Source organism: Anomaloglossus baeobatrachus, chromosome 1, assembly GCF_048569485.1.
Source record: "Anomaloglossus baeobatrachus isolate aAnoBae1 chromosome 1, aAnoBae1.hap1, whole genome shotgun sequence".
NCBI lineage: Eukaryota > Metazoa > Chordata > Amphibia > Anura > Aromobatidae > Anomaloglossus > Anomaloglossus baeobatrachus.
This window is the reverse complement of record NC_134353.1, coordinates 658,301,572-658,328,865: the sequence shown is the minus strand read 5'-3', so window position 1 is coordinate 658,328,865 and position 27,294 is coordinate 658,301,572. Positions and strand designations below refer to the sequence as shown.

At 44.3% G+C, this 27,294-nt stretch overlaps 1 protein-coding gene across 1 annotated transcript in view; it reads right to left on the bottom strand.

Annotated features, from left to right (window-relative positions):
* Nucleotides 1–24,851, bottom strand: part of NIPSNAP1 (nipsnap homolog 1) — a 70,147-nt gene extending 45,296 nt beyond the window's left edge. The window contains exons 1-6 of the mRNA XM_075341643.1: nucleotides 24,717–24,851; nucleotides 14,620–14,747; nucleotides 9,353–9,398; nucleotides 6,566–6,660; nucleotides 6,428–6,498; nucleotides 1,509–1,649 (exon numbers count right to left, since the gene is read on the bottom strand). Of these exons, the coding sequence (XP_075197758.1) occupies nucleotides 1,509–1,649; nucleotides 6,428–6,498; nucleotides 6,566–6,660; nucleotides 9,353–9,398; nucleotides 14,620–14,747; nucleotides 24,717–24,799 (564 nt within the window). The 5' untranslated portion in view covers nucleotides 24,800–24,851. The remainder of the gene's footprint in view (nucleotides 1–1,508; nucleotides 1,650–6,427; nucleotides 6,499–6,565; nucleotides 6,661–9,352; nucleotides 9,399–14,619; nucleotides 14,748–24,716) is intronic.
* Nucleotides 24,852–27,294: the final 2,443 nt, after the last annotated feature.

The window sequence follows — 27,294 nt, the reverse complement described above, 5'->3', positions numbered from 1 at the left end:
GATAGGAAGGAGCACTGTCTGCAGCCGTAAAAACCGTAATAAATACCAGCAAGACTGATATGGAAAAACCCTGAGGCCAAACGGCCTCTCCCCCACTAGATCAGCACTCAGATGTTACTGGGATCCAAAAACACTAATATACATGAGGGACTGAATTAATACCAAGCATGACAAAACACATTGCAGAATCATGGAGCTAAGTATACAGACACTCCCAGCAGGGAATGATCCAATTCCACCAAGAACTCCACACAGACAAAATAGGAATCTTGCAGAAGCACAAGACCACTTATCGGAGAGGAGATCTGGTAGTGAGCAGGGCTGGTATCAGAATGTCCTTAACACACAGGATATCCATTGAGCACCGGCAAGTAACAGGATTGACAGTCCTCCACAGGTGTGTGGTTTTCATTCAACATATCAACTGCACCGCCAGCACTGACCACAAGAGGGAGCCCCAAACTGGAAAACGTATTCACAATAGTCCTGTGTATGTTGCTTGCTCAGCAACTGAGCTTGCATCATATATTAAAACATGCAGCTAACACTCAGCCCAATCCTGCCTGCTAAATCCTTTACATGCTACCTTCACTAGCACCGCTCCAGCACCTTAACAGCCACCTGCAACACGACTATGGTGAATATGTATTTGGATACCATAGCTAATCAAATGATATTTTTATAGGATCTACTCAGCAACAACCAAAACACATGAAAGAGCTGTGCGCTCCAGCTCTGTTCAAGGTCTCTACAGCCTGGAATCACTGGAGCAAATAACAGCTAATTGGTGAAGGTGCCAGGACTGGAACTCCCTCCCATTGGATATCAAGCAGATAAAAAAAAAAACAACAAAACAAAACCTTTGGATAGTTGATCTTAAAGTTGTGCTAAGGCTACCCCCTTTAACTATTTACAAAACATTTAAGAGTTAAAAATCTGTATATACTTGGGATAAGAATTATTTTTGGCAACATGTTTATCATTCAGCTTCTGCAGAATAATAAAATAAAAAAAATAAAAAAAGACTGCAGACACTCAATGTAAGTCACACTTGACTTACAGTGAAGTCTACGAAATCAAAGTCATCTGCAATGTGCAAACAAATGTAATAGGTTTGGATTTCTTGCAAACCTACTGAATCATTAACTGGTGTTGGTGTGTAGACCTAGCCTTATTGGTTCATGTTTTGTGGCAAGTTACCTTATTTTATGACCAGTGTACCTGTCTTATCTGAAATATAGGACCGGTGCCCAATACCATCTGATTGCACATGTGTGATGTGATGGATGGATGGATGGATGGATGGATGGATGTATGTATGTATGTATGTATGTATGTATGTATGTATAATCTTTTATTTTGAATACCATTAATTACATCCCGATGACTATTTCAGATCCAATTTAATGTACAGAGGCTGAATGATAAATTCTGTCACTGTCCATATACTTCTATAGCCAAGTACATGCGCATCAGTCAGTAACCAGAGATTTCATTTATGAACAGACCTTCAATCTGTATGTACGTAATTCATAGATGTTAGGACCTTTACGAGGTGTTGGCTCGTTCCAAAAACTAAATTCCAGAAGCAGCTGGTTTCTACGGGACAGCAGCATGCGACTACGCTCTTCGCGGAAAACCATATATTCCTGCAGAAAAAAAAAAAAAAAAAAAAAAAAAAAAGGAGAATTTGCTGCATTGGTAAAATTGGCAAATCTGTGGCATGTACTTCATAGAGAAAACTAGACAATAACATTCTGTGGAGGCAAAAATATTGGTTGTAATGTAAGGCACAAAGACTATATTACTTACCGGTAATGGGATTTTCCAGAGTCCACGACAGCACCCACGAGAGAGGGATCCGCCCCCTTCAGGACAGGAAACCTACAGATAAAAAGGGGCGGTCCCCCTCCCTCATCAGTTAGTTTCAGAGAAATGGAGAGGAACCGCCACGAAATAGTAATAAGACAAGAAAAATTAGAACAACCAAACCCAAAGGGTGAAAAAGCAAAAGGGTAGGGGTGTAAAGGGTGCTGTCGTGGACTCTGGAAAATCCCATTACCGGTAAGTAATATAGTCTTTTCCTTTCGCCACGACAGCACCCACGAGAGACTTGGAGAGATAACACACTTAGGGAGGGACCACCATCTGAAGAACCGATCTCCCAAAAGCAAGGTCTGAGGAGGAAGAAAGGTCCAGCCGGTAGTGCTTGTAAAAAGTAGAAGGAGAGGACCAGGTGGCAGCCTTACAAATACTGTCAATGGAGACATTCGCCATGGCAGCCCAAGATGAAGCCATCGCCCTAGTAGAGTGAGCCTGCACAGGAGACGGAAGAGGCTCATGTTTCAACTCATATGCAACAGAAATGGCATCCCGCATCCATCGGGCCAAGGACTGCTTCGTCACCTGACGACCACGTCTGGAACCCTGAAAGGCAATAAACAAGGCCTATCCTGTCGCCAAGGGGCTGTCCTAGAGATATATGCTAGAATAGTTTCCCTGACGTCTAGTGTGTGAAACTGGCATTCCTCCGGTGTGGTAGGGGCAGGAAAGAAGGAAGGAAGGATGATTTCTGCATTCCGGTGAAACTGTGAAGCTACTTTAGGCAAATAAGCCGGGTCCGTTTTGAGAACAATATGATCTGGAAAGATCCTAAGAAAAGGAGGATCTACAGAAAGAGCCTGAAGATCGCTAACACGACGGGCCGAAGTGAGTGCAACTAAGAGGCAGGTTTTAAAGGACAGCAATTTGTCAGACGCCGAGGTGAGTGGTTCAAAGGGTGGACGGGTTAGGGAATCCCGAACGAGAGTGAGATCCCAGGGGGGCGGGCAGGTAAGACGAAGCGGCTGACCTCGGTCACAGGCCTTGATGAAACGCATGACCCACCTATCCCCAGCTATATTTGAATTATAAAGGGCGCCCAGAGCAGACACATGAACTTTAAGGGTACTGACTGACAGACCCAGATCCCGCCCAGACTGGAGAAACTCCAGAATAGAAGAAATCGGGACCACAGAAGGTGAGGCATCAGGGAAGGAGACAAGGAACAGTTTCCATACCCGACCATACTGATGGGTAGTCACCGGTTTTCTACTCTGCAGCAAGGTATCCACCAGGCGACTGGAAAACCCCCGGGAGTCTAGTAACGCCCTTTCAAATTCCATGCCGTCAAGTGGAGTCCCTTGACGCGTGGATGCAGGAAAGGCCCCTGTGACAGGAGATCTGGTCTGGATGGGAGAACCCAGGGGTCCGTCACTGACATATGTCTCAGGAGGGAGAACCAGGGACGCCTGGGCCAGAAGGGAGCGATAAGGAGAATGCGAGCCTGATCTTCCCTGATTTTCCGAAGAACCGTTGGCAGAAGAATTATGGGAGGAAAGGCATAAGCAAGGCTGTACTGCCAGGGAACCTGAAGGGCATCCAGGACTGTCGGCTGATCTGCCCTGTTCAGGGATCCAAACTGTTTCAACTGCCTGTTGTCTCTGGTAGCAAACAAATCTATAACCGGGAGGCCCCAGTACTGTATGATTTGAGCAAACACTTCCCGATGCAAGACCCATTCTCCCTGATAGAGAGTGTGACGGCTGAGAAAATCCGCCTTGACATTGTCCACCCCTCGGATGTGTACCGCAGAGAGGGACAATAGATGAGTCTCGGCAAGTTCCAATAGGTGAACCGCCGTGGACATGAGGGAAGACGACCTCGTCCCCCTTTGGTGGTTGATGTATGCAACTACCGTCTGATTGTCCGTACAAAGCCGTACATGGGTTCCCCTGAGGAGGTGAAGAAACGACATCAGGGCCTGAGAGACCGCCATGAGTTCTTTCCGGTTGGAGGACTCGGTTGACTCTTGCTGGGACCAAAGACCTTGGGTCGTAGAGTCCCCCAGGTGAGCCCCCCACCCCCAGGGACTGGCGTCCGTCGTGAGGACACTGGTGGGGTGAACATGCCATTCCTTCCCCTTGGTTAAGTTCTCTTCCAGTAGCCACCAAGTCAGGGACGCACGTGCAGTGTCTGTCAATATCAGAGGACGATCGAGGGACCCTGGATGGGATCTTGCAGCTGCCAGGACCTCCCACTGTAGCTGTCTGGAGTGAAGTTGGGCCCATTGGACAGCGGGGATACAGGAGGTCAGGGACCCCAACAGAGACATTGCGGAGCGGAGAGAGAGTGATCTGTGATTCTGTGCGTGTCGTACAATCCTCTGGATTTTTGCCATTTTGTCCGCTGGGAGAAAACAACGCTGTTGACGTGAATCCAGAAGCATGCCTAGGAAAGACTGAAAAGTTGAGGGCGTGAGTCTAGATTTTTGGAGATTCAAAAGCCACCCCAGACGGCCCAGAGTCGACATAGCATTATGGAGACGGAGAGAACATTGTGCCGCCGTGCTACCCACAACCAGTAGGTCATCTAGATAAGGGATTATGAAAGTCTGTTGCTCGCGAAGGTGAGCAGTGACCTCTGCCATGACTTTAGTGAAAATCCGTGGGGCGAGCGAAACGCCGAAGGGCATGGCCGTGAATTGGAAATGGTGAACAGAGTTGTGCATAGAGAGAGTGCTACCCGGAAGTACTGCTGATAATGTGCGTGAACCGGGACGTGGTAATATGCATCTTTGAGATCAAGGACCGCCATGTAGCAATTGGGGTAGAGCAATTTTATGGTGGTCAGGAGGGATTCCATTTTAAAATGTCGGTATTTTAGAAAGAGATTAAGCTTTTTTAAATTAATTATGGTCCGAAACGACCCATCAGGCTTTGGTACTAAGAAAAGAGGGGAGTAAAACCCTCGGCCCCTTTCATGTAATGGGACTGGCGTAAGCACCTGCTTTTCTACCAGAGTGAGGACTGCCGACACCAGTGCGCTATGTTGACCCTCCGACCTCCTAGTGGGTGTAAGACAAAACAATTGAGGAGGGAGGGAAGTGAATTCTAGCCGGAGACCATGAGAAATCAAATCCAGTATAAAGGAGCTGGAAGTGATGGTTTTCCAATGGGTTGCAAAAAACCCGAGTCTGCCTCCCACCGGAAACCCCCCATCATTGTTTAGGGAACTTCCTACGGAAGGAAGGGTTTCCGAACAGGGCCCCCTTGGAGCCAGAGGCGGGGTTGTCTGATCTATCCCTGCGGTCAGGTCGGGTGGGCTGGAAACGACGTTTGCGATACGGGAGCCTAGAAGGAGGAGCAAATGCATTAGGGAACCCCTTTTTACTATCACCCGCCTTGGTGAGTATGTCATCCAGCTGAGGACCAAAGAGGAACTCACCCTCACAGGGAAGTGCACACAGTCTCGATTTTGAGGATGTGTCCCCTTTCCACGATTTTAGCCAGAGGGCTCTCCGGGCTGCATTAGAAGACCCTGCCGCTCGGGCCGCCAGGCGGACAGAGTCAGCAGAAGCATCTGCCAGGTAATTAGCCGCGTCTTTGAGTAAGGGTAGCGAGGAAACAATCTTATCCCTGGAGGTGCCTGACTTAAGCTGCTTTCCTTGGAGGATGCAGAGTCCTCGTTCCTCTTACGACCCGTGGAACTCCTGGTGTCACTGGAGTCTTTATGTCCAGCATCCCTGGACGGAGAAGTGTCCCTGGATGGGGAGGCGCGGGGACTTCCCATCACTCGATGTGTAGAAGCTGAGTAACTTCTAATAGAAAAGAAGCCCGCTTTTTAAAGTTGTGCTCTCCCCAACCACTCCTGCAGTTCCGGTCACGCTGTGGCAACGAGCGCTGATGCAGCAAGTCCCGGACACGCCCCCCCCGCGCGCGTACACGTTACTGTAAGCACGTGGTGCAGGGGGAGCGCCGGACTCGCCGCACACAGCAACTCACCGGCCAGTCGATTACCGCAAGTCCCAGACACGTTGTACGTCAGGAGGAATCCACGAGTCTCCAAGCCATCCGTTCCTCCGGAAGTGTCCGTCCACTTCCGGGTCCCTGCAGGAGTTCGCGCGCGAGCTGACGCAGCAGTTCCCGGACCCGCCCCCTGCACATGCTCCGCAACCCAGAAGAAGCTGGAAACCGCGGCAGCACAGGGAGAGTCACCGTTTTACCATGAACAGCCTACTTACCGGCGCGGTCCTGCAGGCGTCATTTCCCAGGAGGACAAGGCCTAGCCGAGGGAAAGAGGACGAGGTGCACCGGAGGATGGAGTCCACGAGGGGAGCTCCACCGACCGTGCTTCTGGAATCCTGAGCTCCGCCGTTCCCTTAGACACCGCACGGACTCCTAGACCCAGGTATGGTAGGTTCCGATCCATTCAGGACAGGAAACCAACTGATGAGGGAGGGGGACCGCCCCTTTTTATCTGTAGGTTTCCTGTCCTGAAGGGGGCGGATCCCTCTCTCGTGGGTGCTGTCGTGGCGAAAGGAAAATGAAGGTTATACATTATAGATAAACAATATGTCTACCAAAGGGCTTCGTACATTGCTCATTACCTTGTTATTTTTCAACTTATTCATACAGTCCATGAGTGCAGGATATCCCCCAGAGAACCGCCACAGATGAACTGAAATGGAAACCAGCATTTAACCGCAAGCCATGCACATACAGTCCCAAAAAAGGTCTGTACCCACCTGCTTGGTCTTGCTCCCCATACCACGTATTCCAATTGCCCACCAAGTCACATGGGTAATCTGGGTCCTGATGCAGTTTCGGCAGCACTTCTTCTCTACACACATATACAAGGTAAGAGAGAAGTGCATTAGATGACAAAGGCATGTGAATTAAAGGTACTATCCTATACAACATTAGGTCACATGCACACCAAAAAAAAAAAAAAAAAAAAAAAAAAAAAAAAAAAGAAAGAAAAGAAAAAGGGAGGCCCCGGTTAAAGGATTATTCATAAAAGCTTCAAGGAAGAATCTCAACATTACAAGCAGCAATACAACAGACTGTCAATGCATAGGCTATGTTCACATTTCCGTTTTTTTGCATCAGTCACCTGCGTTGCTTGACGCTTGTGACTGATGCGTTGTACAACGGATGACAAGAATTCTCATGAGAAAGCGGATTCTGTTGGTGAAATGCTTTCAGTATAAAAATGAGAGAGAGCGATCAGCTGATCATTCTCAAAAGCTGGCTTTTATGAGAGCGATCAGCTGATCGTTCACAATAGCCGGCCGATCAGCTGAGAGCGAGAGAGAGAGCGAGAGCGACATTGATTTGAATGATTAAAACAGAAGATCTGAGCATGCGCAGTGGAAACAAAAGGATTCCGCTGCTCAAAAAACGTTAGATGCTGCGTTCCTGCCGCCTGACTGTCAACTGATCAGTCGGGTGGCGGATGCAATGCAAGGGCATCAGTCGCAATACACCGCTCATACAAGTCTATGGGAACAACGGAATCCGCTAAACGAATTGCGTTGTTTACCAGAGCGGCGTATTGTGACTGATCCTAAACAACGTAAATGTGAACATAGCCATAAAACAAGACAGGAAAACCACACAAGACATGCAAAACTTCTTTATTTTTATAATCTAATTTTGACTTATCGTATACAGCATGTGGGCCAATTTACTGGATAACTTTTATATACAGTCATATGAAAAAGTTTGGGCACCCCTATTAATGTTAACCTTTTTTCTTTATAACAATTTGGGTTTTTGCAACAGCTATTTCAGTTTCATATATCTAATAACTGATGGACTCAGTAATATTTCTGGATTGAAATGAGGTTTATTGTACTAACAGAAAATGTGCAATCCGCATTTAAACAAAATTTGGCCGGTGCAAAAGTATGGGCACCCTTATAAATTTCTTGATTTGAACACTCCTAACTACTTTTTACTGACTTACTAAAGCACTAAATTGGTTTTGTAACCTCATTGAGCTTTGAACTTCATAGGCAGGTGTATCCAATCATGAGAAAAGGTATTTAAGGTGGCCACTTGCAAGTTGTTCTCCTATTTGAATCTCCTATGAAGAGTGGTATCATGGGTTCCTCAAAACAACTCTCAAATGATCTGAAAACAAAGATTATTCAACATAGTTCAGGGGAAGGATACAAAAAGTTGTCTCAGATTGAAACGGTCAGTTTCCACTGTGAGGAACATAGTAAGGAAATGGAAGAACACATGTACAGTTCTTGTTAAGCCCAGAAGTGGCAGGCCAAGAAAAATATCAGAAAGGCAAAGAAGAATGGTGAGAACAGTCAAGGACAATCCCCAGACCACCTCCAATGACCTGCAGCTTCATCTTGCTGCAGATGGTGTCAATGTGCATCGGTCAACAATACAGCGCACATTGCACAAGGAGAAGCTGTAAGGGAGAGTGATGCGAAAGAAGCAGTTTCTGCAAGCACGCCACAAACAGTCGCCTGAAGTATGGAAAAGCACATTTGGACAAGCCAGTTACATTTTGGAAGAAGGTCCTGTGGACTGATGAAACAAAGATTGAGTTGTTTGGTCATACAAAAAGGCGTTATGCATGGAGGCAAAAAAAACACGGCATTCCAAAAAAAGCACTTGCTACCCACAGTAAAATTTGGTGGAGGTTCCATCATGCTTTGGGGCTGTGTGGCCAATGCTGGCACCGGGAATCTTATTAAAGTTGAGGGTTGCATGGATTCAACTCAGTATCAACAGATTATTGACAATGTGCAAGAATCATTGACGAAGTTGAAGTTACGCAGGGGATGGATATTTCAGCAAGACAATGATCCAAAACACCGCTCCAAATCTACTCAGGCAATCATGCAGAGGAACAATTACAATGTTCTGGGATGGCCATCCCAGTCCCCAGACCTGAATATCATTGAAAATCTGTGGGATGATTTGAAGCGTGCTGTCCATGCTCGGCAACCACCAAACTTAACTGAACTGGAATTGTTTTGTAAACAGGAATGGTCAAATATACCTTCATCCAGGATCCAGGAAAGCTACAGGAAGCGACTAGAGGTGGTTATTTTGGCAAAAGGAGGATCTACAAAATATTAATGTCACTTATGTTGAGGTGCCCATACTTTTGCACCGGTCAAATTTTGTTTAAATGCGGATTGCACATTTTCTGTTAGTACAATAAACCTCATTTCAATCCAGAAATATTACTCAGTCCATCAGTTATTAGATATATGAAACTGAAATGGCTGTTGCAAAAACCCAAATTGTTATTAAGAAAAAAGGTTAAACATTAATTGGGGTGCCCAAACTTTTTCTTATGACTGTAGGATCCACTATGCACAGAATGGTGATCTAACCAATTGAAACCAGTTTAGGGCTGTCATTTTGCAAGTCATGGTTAATAAAAAACAAACTAACAAATGTAACTAATGTGCAATAATTATTTTTGCCATCATTCTTATTAGAGCAAGCACATGGCCGCCCCTTCTTATATATAGCATAATAGAAGAGATGGTACTCACGTCAATTTATTATAGGAGTCCAGGCATTCTGGCTTCACATTATGAACTGAAAAAAAAAAAAAATAAATAAATAAAACACTCTTTAGTCAGGGGTTTGATTTGGCTTTAGATCATAAACAATAATACTGGTGTGTTTTCTTGCTCAATCTAATTAAAGCTTACAGTATTTTTAATACTGGACGAAAGAACATAGGCAGCCAGATAGCCACACAAATGTGTAGTAGCTGCCTTCACAGCAAAAGTGTATATATATTATATATAATCACACACACACACTGAACTTTACAAGTACAGTCAGGGCCAGAAATATTTGGACAGTGACAAGTTTTATTTTAGCTGTTTACAAAAACATGTTCAGAAATACAATTATATATATAATATGGGCTGAAAGTGCACACGCCCAGCTGCAATATGAGAGTTTTCACATCCAAATCGGAGAAAGGGTTTAGGAATCATAGCTCTGTAATGCATAGCCTCCTCTTTTTCAAGGGACCAAAAGTAATTGGACAAGGGACTCTAAGGGCTGCAATTAACTCTGAAGGCGTCTCCCTCGTTAACCTGTAATCAATGAAGTAGTTAAAAGGTCTGGGGTTGATTACAGGTGTGTGGTTTTGCATTTGGAAGCTGTTGCTGTGACCAGACAACATGCGGTCTAAGGAACTCTCAATTGAGGTGAAGCAGAACATCCTGAGGCTGAAAAAGAAAAAATCCATCAGAGAGATAGCAGACATGCTTGGAGTAGCAAAATCAACAGTCGGGTACATTCTGAGAAAAAAGGAATTGACTGGTGAGCTTGGGAACTCAAAAAGGCCTGGGCGTCCACGGATGACAACAGTGGTGGATGATCGCCGCATACTTTCTTTGGTGAAGAAGAACCCGTTCACAACATCAACTGAAGTCCAGAACACTCTCAGTGAAGTAGGTGTATCTGTCTCTAAGTCAACAGTAAAGAGAAGACTCCATGAAAGTAAATACAAAGGGTTCACATCTAGATGCAAACCATTCATCAATTCCAAAAATAGACAGGCCAGAGTTAAATTTGCAGAAAAACACCTCATGAAGCCAGCTCAGTTCTGGAAAAGTATTCTATGGACAGATGAGACCAAGATCAACCTGTACCAGAATGATGGGAAGAAAAAAGTTTGGAGAAGAAAGGGAACGGCACATGATCCAAGGCACACCACATCCTCTGTAAAATGTGGTGGAGGAAACGTGATGGCATGGGCATGCATGGCTTTCAATGGCACTGGGTCACTTGTGTTTATTGATGACATAACAGCAGACGAGTAGCCGGATGAATTCTGAAGTGTACCGGGATATACTTTCAGCCCAGATTCAGCCAAATGCCGCAAAGTTGATCAGACGGCGCTTCATAGTACAGATGGTCAATGACCCAAAGCATACAGCCAAAGCTACCCAGGAGTTCATGAGTGCAAAAAAGTGGAACATTCTGCAATGGCCAAGTCAATCACCAGATCTTAACCCAATTGAGCATGCATTTCACTTGCTCAAATCCAGACTTAAGACGGAAAGACCCACAAACAAGCAAGACCTGAAGGCTGCGGCTGTAAAGGCCTGGCAAAGCATTAAGAAGGAGAAAACCCAGCATTTGGTGATGTCCATGGGTTCCAGACTTAAGGCAGTGATTGCCTCCAAAGGATTCGCAACAAAATATTGAAAATAAAAATATTTGTTTTGGGTTTGGTTTATTTGTCCAATTACTTTTGACCTCCTAAAATGTGGAGTGTTTGTAAAGAAAATTGTGTCACTGTCCAAATATTTCTGGACCTAACTATCTTCTATAACAAAGGTAATGCTTGGTATTCCTTTCCTAGGGCAGACCATGTTGAGATCCAGTGTCATAGCAATTTCAATATTTTGTTGCGAATCCTTTGGAGGCAATCACTGCCTTAAGTCTGGAACCCATGGACATCCCCAAACGCTGGGTTTCCTCCTTCTTAATGCTTTGCCAGGCCTTTACAGCCGCAGCCTTCAGGTCTTGCTTGTTTGTGGGTCTTTCCGTCTTAAGTCTGGATTTGAGCAAGTGAAATGCATGCTCAATTGGGTTAAGATCTGGTGATTGACTTGGCCATTGCAGAATGTTCCACTTTTTTGCACTCATGAACTCCTGGGTAGCTTTGGCTGTATGCTTTGGGTCATTGACCATCTGTACTATGAAGCGCCGTCTGATCAACTTTGCGGCATTTGGCTGAATCTGGGCTGAAAGTATATCCCGGTACACTTCAGAATTCATCCGGCTACTCGTCTGCTGTTATGTCATCAATAAACACAAGTGACCCAGTGCCATTGAAAGCCATGCATGCCCATGCCATCACGTTTCCTCCACCACATTTTACAGAGGATGTGGTGTGCCTTGGATCATGTGCCGTTCCCTTTCTTCTCCAAACTTTTTTCTTCCCATCATTCTGGTACAGGTTGATCTTGGTCTCATCTGTCCATAGAATACTTTTCCAGAACTGGGCTGGCTTCATGAGGTGTTTTTCTGCAAATTTAACTCTGGCCTGTCTATTTTTTGAATTGATGAATGGTTTGCATCTAGATGTGAACCCTTTGTATTTACTTTCATGGAGTCTTCTCTTTACAGTTGACTTAGAGACAGATACACCTACTTCACTGAGAGTGTTCTGGACTTCAGTTGATGTTGTGAACGGGTTCTTCTTCACCAAAGAAAGTATGCGGCGATCATCCACCACTGTTGTCATCCGTGGACGCCCAGGCCTTTTTGAGTTCCCAAGCTCACCAGTCAATTCCTTTTTTCTCAGAATGTACCCGACTGTTGATTTTGCTACTCCAAGCATGTCTGCTATCTCTCTGATGGATTTTTTCTTTTTTTTCAGCCTCAGGATGTTCTGCTTCACCTCAATTGAGAGTTCCTTAGACCGCATGTTGTCTGGTCACAGCAACAGCTTCCAAATGCAAAACCACACACCTGTAATCAACCCCAGACCTTTTAACTACTTCATTGATTACAGGTTAACGAGGGAGACGCCTTCAGAGTTAATTGCAGCCCTTAGAGTCCCTTGTCCAATTACTTTTGTCCCCTTGAAAAAGAGGAGGCTATGCATTACAGAGCTATGATTCCTAAACCCTTTCTCCGATTTGGATGTGAAAACTCTCATATTGCAGCTGGGAGTGTGCACTTTCAGCCCATATTATATATATATATATATATATATATATATATATATATATATATATATATATATATATATATATATATATATATATATGTATTTATGAACATGTTTTTGTAAACACCTAAAATAACAAAACTTGTGTCACTGTCCAAATATTTCTGGACCTAACTGTAAGTTCACCAGAGTTGCCAGCCTAAGAAACCATCTCATAACAGCTCTTATGAATGGTGCAACAAGTTGGAGACAATTCAAAAATCAACTCTCCAGATCAGACTTCAAAAAGCAAGGCTTTATGGTAAAATTGATGCAAAGAACCCACTATTAAAGACCACAAACAAGAAAAGGCTTGGTTTGAGCCAACTAATCAATGCAAGGATCTATGTAAATCTGTAGTGTGGTCTGAGGAGCCAAAATTTGAGATTTTTGATGCCAACCACCTTGTCTTTGTGAGATGCACAATGGTGAGTTAATGGTTTGTACAGGTATGGTTCTCATGGTAAAGCATGGGGGGAGAAGAAGGGGTGATTGTGTTTTGACGATGACACTTAAGGATTTATTCAAAGCTCAAGGCACATTTACCCAGCATGGCTACCACAGTATTCTGCAACGCTATACCATCCCATCTGGTTTGAACTCATTGGGACCAATATTTGTTCTGCAACAGGACAATGATCCGAAAAAACCTCTTCCAGGATATGTAAGGGCCAGGTGACCAAGAACCAGAGGGATTAAGTACTGTATCATATGACACAGCCTCCAGAGTTACCAAACCTCAATCCAACGGAGATGCTTTGGACGCCGAGTGAAGGCAAGGCATCCAACAAGAACTCGGCACTTCTGGAAACTCCATTTCAGGTGACTGATGAATATGCTTAATGGAATGCTAATGGGGTGTAAAAAGAACCTAAGCTTTAACTCATTCTGGTGTCTTTCACGCATTTATTTCTTCTTGTGTGTTCCTTTGTGGTTATGCTGCTTTCAGTCTCAATAAATTGTGCACTTTTTACCTGGTGCTAAATTTTTCTACCATACTGTATATACAGGAATGCTGCAAAGTTGGAAAAACCTTTAGCCTTTTTCTATATTTCTGCCTAAATTTTTTGTCTTTTTTTAAATCAGGAACCAATCTATCATTGTGGCATCAAAACGGGACTCATCGCTGAAGTAGATATATCTACACTGCCCACGTGGGCACCACATGCAGACCAGAGACTGGAAAGAAGCAATGTCAGAGAACTCTTCACGGAGGAGGAGAGAGGGGAAAATAAAATTTTATAATTATTTAATTATATAATATATATTATTTTAGCATTTCTGTATGCAAGGTGTTTCTTTGTATTGAATTTACTTTTTTCTCAATTTCGTTCCATTTTCGAGATAAAAATGCTAACTCTGTTGTGTTCCACCAGATGGCGCTATAGGTGGTTTCATTGCGTAGCGCATGGCTACTTTACTGTACCACTTCTATGCCTATAGCTGCCGCTGTCCTCCAGTTAATGGCGGTGGACAAGATATGGGTGGACACACAATATAATATAATATAATATATATATATATATATATATATATTTTATTATCACACCGCTCCTACTCTCGGACTGTGGTGAGGAGTGGTAGAATGTATGGTAACTGAGCCCATGTAATCTTCATTCCAGTTGCACTACCAGCTTGAAGTTACTCTTACTTTATACTAAGGCTCCTTTCACATTGCGTTTTTCCCTACGTCCACAGTTCCCGTCAGAGGATCCATCCGAACCGCCCCTCCCCCACTCTGCAAAGCGTGTTCCGGACGCATGCGCCCGTCAGGGTCAGTCACTGTAATGGTGCGCACTGCGTTAGCGTGTGCTCTGTTTTGTGCCATTTTTGCACATATACGTTTTCTGCAGACTGACACCCGAACGTAGTGGACGTTAGAAGAGAGATTTTTTTTTTTTACATTTGTTTCTATTTTTTTTTCCATCATTTGCATGTCAATACCTTGTCTATCCATCCTATGATTTCCAGAACTCCATGATAAATCCTTCTTGATGTTACAATTTTAGTGTATTTATTTCCCCCAAAAGATCCAGGTAAATCAATTTGCTAAATATTTGTTAACTTGGTCCTTACATTGAATCTTGTACAGGCCACTTGTCTCCTTTTTTGACAGTAATGTTGAATGTGCATCTTTACGTGGATCTACTTTCCGTACAAATAGAGACCGAAGCCAGCCGCTCTCTCTGGAATCAGACGAATAGCTGGTGGGAAAAGTGGCGAGTGAGTGGCAAGACTGACATCAATGGCACCGTCATTTGCTTTAAGTGAATACCATATTTGTTATTAAAATTTTGCACTTGTCATTTTCTTGATAGATCACACAGGAAACACACAAACACACAAACAAACACCACACACACACACACACACACAAACGTGGGCTCCCAGCTTTACTGTGGCTGGTTTTCAAAAATAGAGGGGATCCCATGCAGTTTTGTTTTTTTTAATGCAAAGAAAAACAAGGCTGTGGCATGGGGTCCCCCCACCATTTTTGTTAACCTGCCCCACTAAAGGGAGGAGCCATGGTTATTGGCTCCTTCCAGCCTAAAAATACCAGCCCGCAGCTGCTTCAGAAGTGGCGCATTCATAAGATGTGCCAGATCTAGTGCTTTACCCGTCTCATTCCGATTACCCAGGTGTGGTGGCAATCGGGGTAATAAGGGATTGACAGCTGTGATTTGTCATAAATCACAGCTGTCACCAAGCACTGGATTAGTAATGGGGAGCGGTCTATGAGACAGATAGTAATGTGGGTAAGTCAAAAGAACTAAAAAAAATCCTTTATTTGAAGTTTAGAAAAAAAAAAAAAAAAATCACCTTCATTCACTCCTTTAATAACCTCTAAAGCACCCCTGTAAATCCAACATAATGCACGGACGATCCTCAGCTCTGCTAAGTCCAGAGTATGCAGTGATTGAAAACACAACTGATCACTGCAGACTCCGGGACACACTGATGGAAGCGGTGACGTCACTGAGTTCACCGATGGTCACAGCTGGGCTTGCGCAGCACACAGTGTGATCGCAGATAGAACTGCTGCCGTATTGTGAAACACTGCCACAGCAGTCCGATAACTTGAAGTTCACACTCAGGGGGGCTCCTCCACTGCTCTTTGAACTTAGTTGAGCCCACTGCAAACTGTTGTGCAGCCGTGTCCCACAATCCAACAGTCTGGTAATGGGTTCAACTGAGTTCACCAAGAACAATGTGAACCCTAGTGATTGACTGCTGCATTGCTGTGGCGCTGTATCCCGTAATTTGGCAGCGGGTTCACCGATGGTCACACTTGGTTTCAACCACTGCAGCTTCTGGATGAAACAGAGCCGTGTGTGTGTGTTGGTGTTTGTTTAATAAATATTTACTTTTGACTTACAGCGTTAGTAATGGGGGTTGTCTCGTAGACCCCTACCCATTATTAAAAAACAAAAAGCCAGCACTAAATGTTCATTTCAGCACTAAAAATTGCAAACTGTACTTATAAAAATTTGAGATTTTTGGCAAAAAAAAATAATTGCAATTTCTTGAGTTACCCCCACCACGTCACGTCAAATCTCTTTGGAGCAGTCCTACACTAAAGTATTTTTATAAAATGTGCCAGACTGCCTCATAGAGTTAGTAATGGGGGTGTCTCATAGACCCCTACCCATTATTAATCTAGGGCTTGATGGCAGCTGTGATTTTTGACAAATCACAGTTGTCAATAACCCCAAGTACCATTGCACCAGGGCAATATGGAAGATCCGAGTAAAACGCCAGAATTGGCGCATCTAATGGATGCACAAATTCTGGGGTGGCTGCAGGCTGATATTTTTAATATATTAATATAGGAGGGACCAATAGCCATGGCCCTTCCCACCCTGACAATACTAGATCTCACCTAAAAAAATTGTTTAAAAGAACAGAGAGTCCTCAGTGGTTGATACCTTTTAATGGCTAACTGAAAAGATGGTAATAATTGCAAGCTTTCGAGACTACTCAGGTCTCTTCATCAGGCATGGTATAACACAAAATCTGAAGAGTCACGTATTTATACACAACAGGACTTAGAATAGTGCAGTAAAAAAAAAAAAAAAAAAAAAAAAAGAACAAGTTATATGAAACAGAACTATCTCTATGGCAGGGGGACAAGCTGTTCTAGCCATAAATACTGCTGCAGTTCAGTGCAGCAGTATTTATGGCTAGAACAGCTTGTCCCCCTGCCATAGAGATAGTTCTGTTTCATATAACTTGTTCTTTTTTTTTTTTTTTTTTTTTTTTACTGCACTATTCTAAGTCCTGTTGTGTATAAATACGTGACTCTTCAGATTTTGTGTTATACCATGCCTGATGAAGAGACCTGAGTAGTCTCGAAAGCTTGCAATTATTACCATCTTTTCAGTTAGCCATTAAAAGGTATCAACCACTGAGGACTCTCTGTTCTTTTAAACAATTTTTTTATCTCTACTGGCTAACACGGTACAAAGATATATTTTACTTAGATCTCACCTGTGAGCTTTACCGTGGCTGCTTATCAAAAATGGGGGGACCCCATGCTGTTTTTTGTTGTTTTTTTTTTTAATTATTTAAATAAAATTTAAAGAAACTGAACAGGATCCCCTCTATTTTTGATAACCAACCACGGTAAAGTAGATCGCTGGGGGTTGCAGCCCATAGCCATCTGTTTTACCTGCGCTTATCAAAAATAAGCGGGAGCCCACACCATTAATTTATTTCTTTTTACACTACCATTCAGCAAACTGGTTTGCAACCAATCATAGATGCCAACATAGGATGGGGGTGGGGGGTAAGCGTGTATAGCAGTCAACATTTAAAGGGGGAAGAAGCCAATATTTGTGAAGCGTCATGAGTGGGCTCAGAAAAAGAGTCTGAGTGTTATACATACAGTGTTTCCTGGAAGATAATTGTCCTGCTCTTACCACCATTTAGCTTCCTTTTGTAGGCCCCTAGCATTTATTACTACCATTGTTAAAGAACAGAGCTTCTCGTCCCCATTCACTTGCATGGGGTTCTTTGTCCGGGGTTAAGTACGCGTCAAGTTTGAGTCCCAAAATGAACTTTTTTTTTTCCAGTCCTTCCAAGTTTGGGGAACACGAATATCCACAGGTTCGCTCACCCCTAAACTATATTATGCGAAATGTGAACTCTGGCCTTCGAGTCCATTTGGCTTTTGAGCTCAGTATTTAGTTTTGTATATTGTTGCTGCTGTTCGCAAACTTCAAGTTTCACTCAAAATGCGGATAGTGCCGGACTTTGCAGTGTAATCAGTTTTCTAAGTTACTATTAGCGATTTTTGCTGATGACCCGCAGTTTGGACTGACTCAAGTTTGTGCTTTATAGGCAGTGTTCAGCTCCTGCTGTCAGAGCTGGAGCGAGGCTCACAGGATTATACAGCTCATGCACTGAACACTGGCTAAGATACAAGCACGATACTGCTTAAGTTTGTGTAGACCGCAGCACAAACGTAGTGAAGTTTCTACAACAGGTTATCAAAAAACGCCAACAGTGAATTTGAAAAATGATTATACTACACAGTTCTGCACCACAGTCATTATCTTGTGAAACTGGAGGTATGCTTTTGTATTGCATACACAGCTTCTGATTCATCTACATTTTATTTACAGGGACTACACACTGAGATAAGACTCGGATATACAGTGAAGAGATAAAACATTTAAAGGGATATACCCATCTTAGTAAGTGTTTATGTCATAGTTTAAAGGGGTTGTCAGACATAACAAAAATTTTTGAGTTTAAGCTAATCTGTGCTGTATTGTCATATAAAACACCCCTATATTGTTATTTTTTGTTTTCTAACTTTTGTTCCTCTTGAATTCACCCTTTATTCTCTGCAGCTCTTGTTTACATTCAGCTCGAGCAAACTGACCTCTTCCTGTGCAAAACCTCCCAGTCACAGCTGGCACCGCCCGGCCTCAGTGTCCAGCCTCGCCCCCTGCACACACAGTCCCTGTCAGTATATTCTGCCCCAGCACCTGACCTGTTATCACTACAGCATTGCAAATAACAGCCCCACATCGGGGGCTCTGCACCGCACGCACACATCGGGCTCTGCACCGACCCCCCCCATAGGGAACACATGTAGGGAATACATACTCACCCGTCCTCGGTCCCCGCCGCTCCTGCACGTTCGCGCGCTGTCTGTGCTCTGGACATATCAGCACAGTAGTGACATCACGCTGTGCTGAAGAGAGCACAGTCAGCGTGCAGTGATGAGAAGCGCAACTCGCCTTCTCATCAGTGCTTTCAAATATACCGGCATCTGTGATCCGTGATGCCGGTATATTTGAATGTGCGATCCTGAGCAGGGGGCCCGGTGCTGGCGCTGACACCACGGCAGCCGCCGCCAGGCCCCTCCCCCAGGTCACGGGTCCCTCAGAAGTGCAGGGGGAGGTTGTGGGCAGAGTATGGGGTGCGGGGGAATGAGTGGGAGGGTGCAGGGAAGGGGGCGGGGCTCATCGCACAGTACCCGCCCAGCAGGGCAGCGACATGCTGTTTCCAGATTTGCATGTCAACATGGCCCTGCCCATGTTGACATGAAATGACCGGAAGCAGCAAAATCGCGGCAGGAGCGGTCACATGACCACTCTGAGCCGGGGGAGAGGGGCTGACAGCAGGGCAGGTAAGTGGTCTCTATCTACTTACCTGCCCCAATGTAGCCCAATAGGGTAATAATGAAAAAAAACTCAAAATAAGCCGGATAACCCCTTTAATGTTCAATAATGATCAGGCCTATAGGACCCCTACTGATGCAGAAAATAAAAGGTGCAGCACTACTTCAGTATGGTATCCCCTTGAATGAAGCCATGCTACAGTGGGTGGTCTGGAACACGGCTTAGGCACAGCAGTGCAGACCGATAGCACCGCAGAAGTGGACACTAACAGCAGGTTTTCAGACTGATAACAGCTGATCATTGGGAGTTCCAGTAGAGTCAAGGGATTCTTCTAATAAGTGCGGATTGTCAGAAGTGGAGTACAATTGTCACAATATAGAACTGGTTACATACCATATCTTCTCCTACAAGGTAATGTATGTGATGGGTGCGGGGTTTGTGTACCGTATTGTACAATTTATTTACAACAGCAAGCAGTGATTCCGTCATGTTTTCTCTATATCTAAAGCAACTTCCATTGTGCGCCTCTGTCACATATTCCCTAAAGTGTGCACACGAGGGTAAAGGTTGTGTTTGTTTCACGGACTTGGAGAGATTGACCTTTTGCCCAATCGTAATAGCACGTAAACTAGTTTAGTAGTTTAGTTAGGTTTATGTTTCTCTACCCTGGAAAACTAGTGAGCTCAGTCCTAAGACAAAGTTCCCGTGAAGACATCTCCAAACCAAGGCTACGGTAATAAAGTGATACACTGAAAAACAAAAAACCCGTGAATTTCTTTTGCTCCCATTTATCATGAGCTGAACTGAAAGATCTAAGACATTTTTATATATTTACACAAAATACCTTTTTATCTCAAATATTGTTCACAAATCTGTTAGGCCCTGTGTGCACTATAAAATGGAATTTTCTCAAGAAAATTCCAGAGGCTCTGAAAGATTTCTGCACCCGCGGAAAATAGAAAAAACGCACCGAAATCCGCATGCGTTTTGGTGCGTTTTTTTCCGCAGGTCGGTACATGTGATTTAATGCATTCAATGCAATAAAGCACATTGAAGGAAAAAAAAAAAAGGAAAAAAAAAAAGGGTAATTTCCTTCTGATATAGATAAATAGATAGAGGGATAAATAGATAATTCAATAGAGGACAGATCAATCAATAGAGTCCCTGTGAGGACACACACTGCAGTTCTCACGAGCGGTAATGTGTTTTCACATTACCAACCATGAGAAATGACCTGTAGTTACCTCTGCAGTTTCGTTACGAGGCTGCATTGAGTATGTGTCAAATGCGGCTGGATGCAAGTGTTGTGGGACCTGAGTGGATTACGCCGAAGCTGTGTGTTTGGGGTGGGGTTAATAAAATGGTGAAAGAGGTGGCTCTTTTGCTATTTTATATAAAATAAAAGAATTTTTCGGTGTGTGTGTGTGTGTGTGTGTATTCACTTTGCTTACGGGTTAATCATGTAACCTGTCTCAGACGCTGCCATGATTAAGCTTGGACTTAGTGGCAGCGATGTGCTGCCACTAACTCGTTATTACCTTGATTGCCACCGCATCACAGCAATCCGGAAGAGCCGGGGACACTCCGGGACTATCGCATAATGGATGCGACAGTCCCGGGGCAGCGGCGGGCTGATATTCTCGGCTGCAGGAGGGGGGGGGGGCATTAACCCTGGCCCTCGCCCTCCCCAGCCTGAGAATACCAGGCTGCCGCTGTGTGTTTACCTCGACTGGACTGTAAAAATACGGCGGAGCCCACTTTTTTTTATTTTTAATATGTACGTTTGATTTCTATGTGCATTCTATATGTCTGTGTGTGAGTGTGATCTGTGTGTATTCTATATGTCTGTGTGTGGGTGTGATCTGTGTGTGTTTACACTATGCTCCGCTTCCTCTTCCTGTCATAATGACATCACTTCCCTGCAAACCGCAGGCAGCGATGAACATTATGTCCTGAAAAACACGAAATACCGCAGGGAATAACGCAGGAAAACGCAATGAAATGCACATAATTTGCTACCTGCGTTATTCCCTGCGGGATTTCACGATTACATTGCAGTCAATGGAGTGAAATTCTGCAGCTACCTGCGGAAAATAAGTGACATGCAATTCTTTTTGCTGCGGGAACCCACAGCAAAACCTGTAACTGTCAAAATCAGCCTAGTGCGCACAGCATTTTTTTTTCCCCCCCCATAGGTTTTGCTGGTGAATCACTGCAGAAAGGTTCTGAACATTTTCTGCAGCGAAACATGCAGCAGATCCACGGTAAAATCCGCCTAGTGCGCACAGAGCCTTAGGCCTCTTTCACATGTCCATGTTTCTGGTACGTGTCACGTCTGTTTTCAGAGGCACCGGAGACATGGACACTTACAAACCCATTTAAAAAAAAAAAAAAAAAAAATGAATTTTGACACGTACCGTATGGAGGACACATGTGTCAGTGTGCTCCACACAGTGACATCAGTTTTTCCTCCAGTAGCACGGGGTCACATGGCTTACACACTGATGTAATCCATATGATGGAGAAAATACGTGTTTTTGAAAAATAAAGATTTTTTTATTGTCACCCGTATCCAGCGCTGTTTTCTTCTGCTCTGCTGCCTCCTGCTTCTGACCCCCCCTCATTATATTCCTTGATTATTCACTGCACTGAGGACATGGAAGCCGGAGCATCGCGGTGACAGGCGAGTATCCAGCAGCAAGCAGTGTGTGTGCAGTGACGTCCAGGAGGTCATCGGAGATCCTAATGAACTCCAATTACCTCCTGATGACACCCCCGCGACACAGCGAGTGTCAGGAGGGTGACTTCATGGCTTCATCAGAGTTCATTGGGAACTCCAATAACCTCCTGGACGTCACTGCGCACACACTGCTTGTGGGATACTCACCTGTCACCGCAATGCTCCGGCTTCCAGGTCCTCAGTGCAGTGAATAATCAATAAATATAAACGAGCAGGAGACAGCAGAGCAGAAGAAAACAGCGCTGATACAGGTGACAATAGAAAATCCTTATATTTCAAAACAACCATGTTTTCTCCGGTACGTGTCACACCGATATCTCACTGATCACATCAGAGTGCGATCCGTGTGACACCCGTGCAGCTGGAGAAAAAAAAAAAAAAACTAAACATGTCTCAGTGTGTGCGTGGGGCCACAAAGTCCGTGTGAAAACACAGCCGTGTAACAGCACAGAACAACATGGGTACGTGTGGCATTCGTGTTAAACACGGATGTCACACGTACCTGAAACACGGACGTCTGAAAGAGGCCTTAGACAAATCTGTGAACAATAATTGAGAGAAAAGGGTTTTTTGTGTACAAAGAAAAAAAAAAGTCTTAGGTTCAGCTCATGAAAAATGGGAACAAAACATACAAAAAAAAAAAAGTTGCATTTATTTTTGTTCAGTAATTAGAATACAATGCAGCCCCAGTTTCAGGTCATATTTACATAAAAAAAAAAATCACAACACAATAGTTCCCAGATAGAGCTCCCTATTTATCAAGCCCTGCACCTGTTTCTCCGACATTTACAAACTGCATGCATCGCTGACTATTATAAAAAAAAACAACAAAAAAAAAACACATCAAAGCAAACTTCACAACAGAGTGAAGTAGCAGTGAGTTACACCAGGCGAGATCCGTCCTCGCTCAGGAGCTATTGCTCAGCTATCAGGGCACAATTTCTATTCCAAGGTTGCTAAAATTATTTTCAAAAGTCAAAAAAAAAAAAAAGAAAAAAAAAAAAAAAGGGCAACGAACGTCTCAGTGGAGACACAAAATGCACCAGATTCATTAATAGCGTGCGCCAGGTTTTTTTGGTACAAAGTTCTGGTGTACGGCAAGTCTGTCGTTCTATAGTAGAGGAGCTTCTACCAGGGTGCACCAGGTCAGATGGCGTACAGGCGGGATGGATTTGGTGCATCTTCTGTCACTACCCAACCAAAGACAATTAGGAAATTGTCTAGTGGTGTGAGGCCTTTGTGTAACGCTCTCCAGTCACAGCAATTGTCAAACGGATGATCAGAAAGCGCGTGTAAGGCTAGTTTCACACTTGCGTTTTTTTCCTTCAGTCGCAATCCGCTGTTTTGGGAAAACAGCGGAATCAGTTAACGGATTCCACTGCTACCCATAGACTTGTATGGACGACTGATAGACCTGCGTTGCTTCCGCTGGGCGACGCTGCGTTGCTTCCGCCGGGCGGAAGCAACGCAGCATGTAATGTTTTTTCGTGAGTTAAAATGACGCAGAGCGGCGGATCCCGTCGGCGTCCGTTTTTATAATGAATGCCAACGGTGACGGATTCCATTAACGCATCCGTCTTTACACAACTGCGCATGCCCAGATGTGTAAAGTCAAGAAAAAAAAAAAAAAACTAACGGATTGCGTTCTTTTGTACAATCCGTTTCGCCACTATATGAAACGCATCCGTTATACAACGCAATGCAACGGATGCCGTTCAACGCAAGTGTGAAACTAGCCTAAATTGGCTACACTGCAAGGTGGCCATTAAAATTAATCCAGTCTAAACTTTTATTTTAAATCATTGGTGACTACTACAGTACATTGGATCCTGTTTCAGGAATTTTTGTTTACAAACAGACAAACTTCCAGAGGACAATTTCTGAAACCAGATTCAGATTCCATATCTGTGTGCATACAGGGCTGTCACAGGCACCCCTTAACTGCCAGAGATTACCGTGCTCAGGGGCCTCAGCCTGTGTGCATTGTGTGTATGGAGCGGGCTCAGGAGCTGCGCCTGCGCCATACAGCGCAGAGGCCGGTTATGTTCTAGGAGACAGACTACTTTGGAGCTAGTTCCCATTGCTGCAATTTAATGCAAGTTCATTGTAACAATAGGTGGGAAATGGGGGTGCAAACAGGAATGCATTGCCGCCAGCCATGTGGTATATGTCAGCGTGTCCGCCATGCTTGTACAACTGAGCCTCATAAGACATTTTAAAAAAAAATATACGACAATATTACAGTGTAGTGTCCAAGTCCCCTATGGGAACTAGTCAAATAAAAAAAAAAAAAAGTTTTCTACCTTCAAATCCCAAAAATGGATTCAAAAGCAATCAAAGTCATATGACCAAGTGATACCAAAAAAACAAGCCTCATACATCCTACCCCCCCCTCCCCCAATAAAAGTTTTAGCTGAAGGTGACAGTGAAGAGGGGTCCGCACACTCCAGAGGTCCTCCAGTCTCCATAACCATGGATCGTCATCTGGTCACATTACACAAGGGCTCCCAACCCCGACTAGTGATTCCCATGATGGCCAATTGTGATGTGGTCGCTGTTAACCCCTTATACCATGGATCATTAGAGGGACATGCTCAGTCATATGGCCGTCACATGTCCTGCCAGCTTGTAATGCATTACTCTGCCACCCATGTAGAAATACGTGCACACTGTACTCAAGGACAGAGGCACACAAACAGTTAATGCTCATACTACAACCTGGTGCTGTTCACAGAGTACACAGCCATAACATGCAGTGCGAGTCACCACTTCTCCATAATGCTCAGGTCTGTCCTTCTTACCAACGTGTCAGCTCGGCCATGCATTCTCCTCTGAGCCCATAGCAGCGGCTGCGCACCGGGACGAGGGGTATCCGTGACAGCATGTTCTCGGTGTGACACGAAAGATGGGAGCTCAGGTGGGTTACTAAGCGTGCGCGTCCAGGGCTTCACTGCGCATGTGCGGGCGGTAATCTGCGTGTGCGCGCCCTCTACCGACTGATGAAGGAGGGTGATGCTGCCTGGAAAATGCAAGGTGTACTCCATTATATGCACTTATCATGGAGGGGTATTGTGTTAAATGCACCCTGTCAGGTGGAATATGCACCCAGGACCACGAGCAGTTCTGGGTGTATATTGCTAATCCCTGCCTAACTGTCCCTGTATACACTAGCATAGCTAAAGGCTGTGTGCGCACTTTGCATTTTTTCATGCGTTTCGCAGCGTTTTGAACTGCAGCTTTTCAATGCAAAAATAATAATACTAATTGTATTCATTTATATAGCGCTATTAATTCCACAGCGCTTTACATACATTGGCAACACTGTCCCCATTGGGGCTCACAATCTAGAGTCCCTATCTGTATGTCTTTGGAGTGTGGGAGGAAACCGGAGAACCCGGAGGAAACCCACGCAAACACGGGGAGAACAACAAACTCCTTGCAGATGCATGCGATTTGATTTCCACGCAAAATCTATGGGAAATAGGGCTTTCTTGTGCGCACTACGCTGTTAAAAACGCAGCGTTTTAGATGCATAAAATTTGTCAAAATCTCTGCGTTTGAAGAAGCAGCATGTCAATTGTTTTTGCCATTTTGGCAGCGTTTTGCTAACATTGAAGTCAATGAGAATGATCAAAATGCATCCTGAATCAAATTTCTAGCGTTTTACGTGCTTTTTTGATGCAAAACGCATGCTTTTTTGACAAAAACCAAAGCATGCATTTTTGAAATTATAATGAGGTCTTGACGTCTCCTTTCACACACATCTAGTCCGAGTTTAAAAAAAATAGTAAAACTATAATTTAAAGTTATTTTATACATAAATATTAAAATCACATATTTTTAATAAAATCAGCTATTTTGTGTATGATTAAAAGTATGTACATTTTTTTTTATTATTTTTACTATAGTGTTTGAATGTTTAAACTTTATTTAGTAGTGTATTTGTGTTGTAAACTCATGTCTTTAAGCACAGAAAATGCTGCGTATTTCCTGCGTTTTTGTGGTCAAAACCAAATTTGACATTGACAAATTCTGCCAGAGGATGCGTTTACAACTGCAAATAACTGAACGCAACGTGCGCACACAGCCAAAGAGATCTTTAGAAAAAGTATTTCTAAAGATCTTATACCGTATGCTAATGAGTTAGGGGCCTAGTCCGTTGGGCGTTAGTTCCCCGGGCAGTCACCTCCATTACCATGTTAGTACACCCCTGTGGGTGTGTTAACATGATAATGAATACGCAGCATCACAGGTTGATCTCACTCACCTCTCCTCCGCCATCGCGTCCGACGGGGGATTTCGACTCCGGAGTTTGGGTAAGGTGCACTACTTCAGTTTGAAGCCAGGACACATACACTCGGCATCATAGTGCGCATGACCCAAACTCCAGGGTCATGCGCACTGAGCCGAAATCCTCCATCGGGCGGGGATGGCAGGGGAGAGGTGAGTGACATCATCCTGTGACGCTGCGATTTCATTAGCATGAAAGCACACCCACAGGGATGTACTGACATGCTAATGAGGGGCGCCTGGAAAGGGAAACTAACGTCCAGGGGACTAACACCCCACGTTCATTAGCATACGGTAAAACATCTTTAGAAATACTTTTTCTAAAGATCTCTTTATCCTAGTGTATACAGGGACGGTTAGGCTGGAGTCACACTTGCGTATAATTCGCACGAGTGCAATGTGAGAAAAGCTCACATTGCACTTGGCCCCATATAAGACAATGCTGCAGCTCAGAGCTGCGTGTTTTTCCTCAGTCCTAATTGGACTGAGGAAAAGATTGCAGCATGCTGTGATTGTCTGCGAGAGCCGTATCACTCGCACCCATTCAAGTGTATGGGTGCGTGAAAAACATCGGACTGCACTCTGATGTTATCCCAGTGCAGTGCGATATACGCACAGGCTGACAATGAAGGAGATGGGGGGATTAACCCCTCCCTCTCCTCCGCAGCGCCCGCCCTCAGCTTCACAGCTGTGACCCGATTGCAAAATCGGACCACAGTCACATGACACTCGGCTCACTCTCGCAGCAGAGCCTAAGTTGGTGGTCATTAGCATATCATATCCATTGCTCTCACGTTGGATGCCATACGCTAATTTGACTCCGGCCTCAGGCAGGGATTAGTAATATGCACACAGAACTGCTCGTGGTTCTGGGTGCATATTGCACCTGACAGGTTCCCTTTAAGTAAGAACATGAAGGGTTCACATTCCTAAAGCGTGTCGTGTAAATCCGTGCTGCCGTATAAAACGAACATGTCTCCTTGTGGTTCATATGGACGACACACGGTGTAGGTGAAAACACAAGCATGTGAAGATCGCCACAGGTTATAATGGGTACATGTGGTATCTGTGGAAAATGGATACCACACG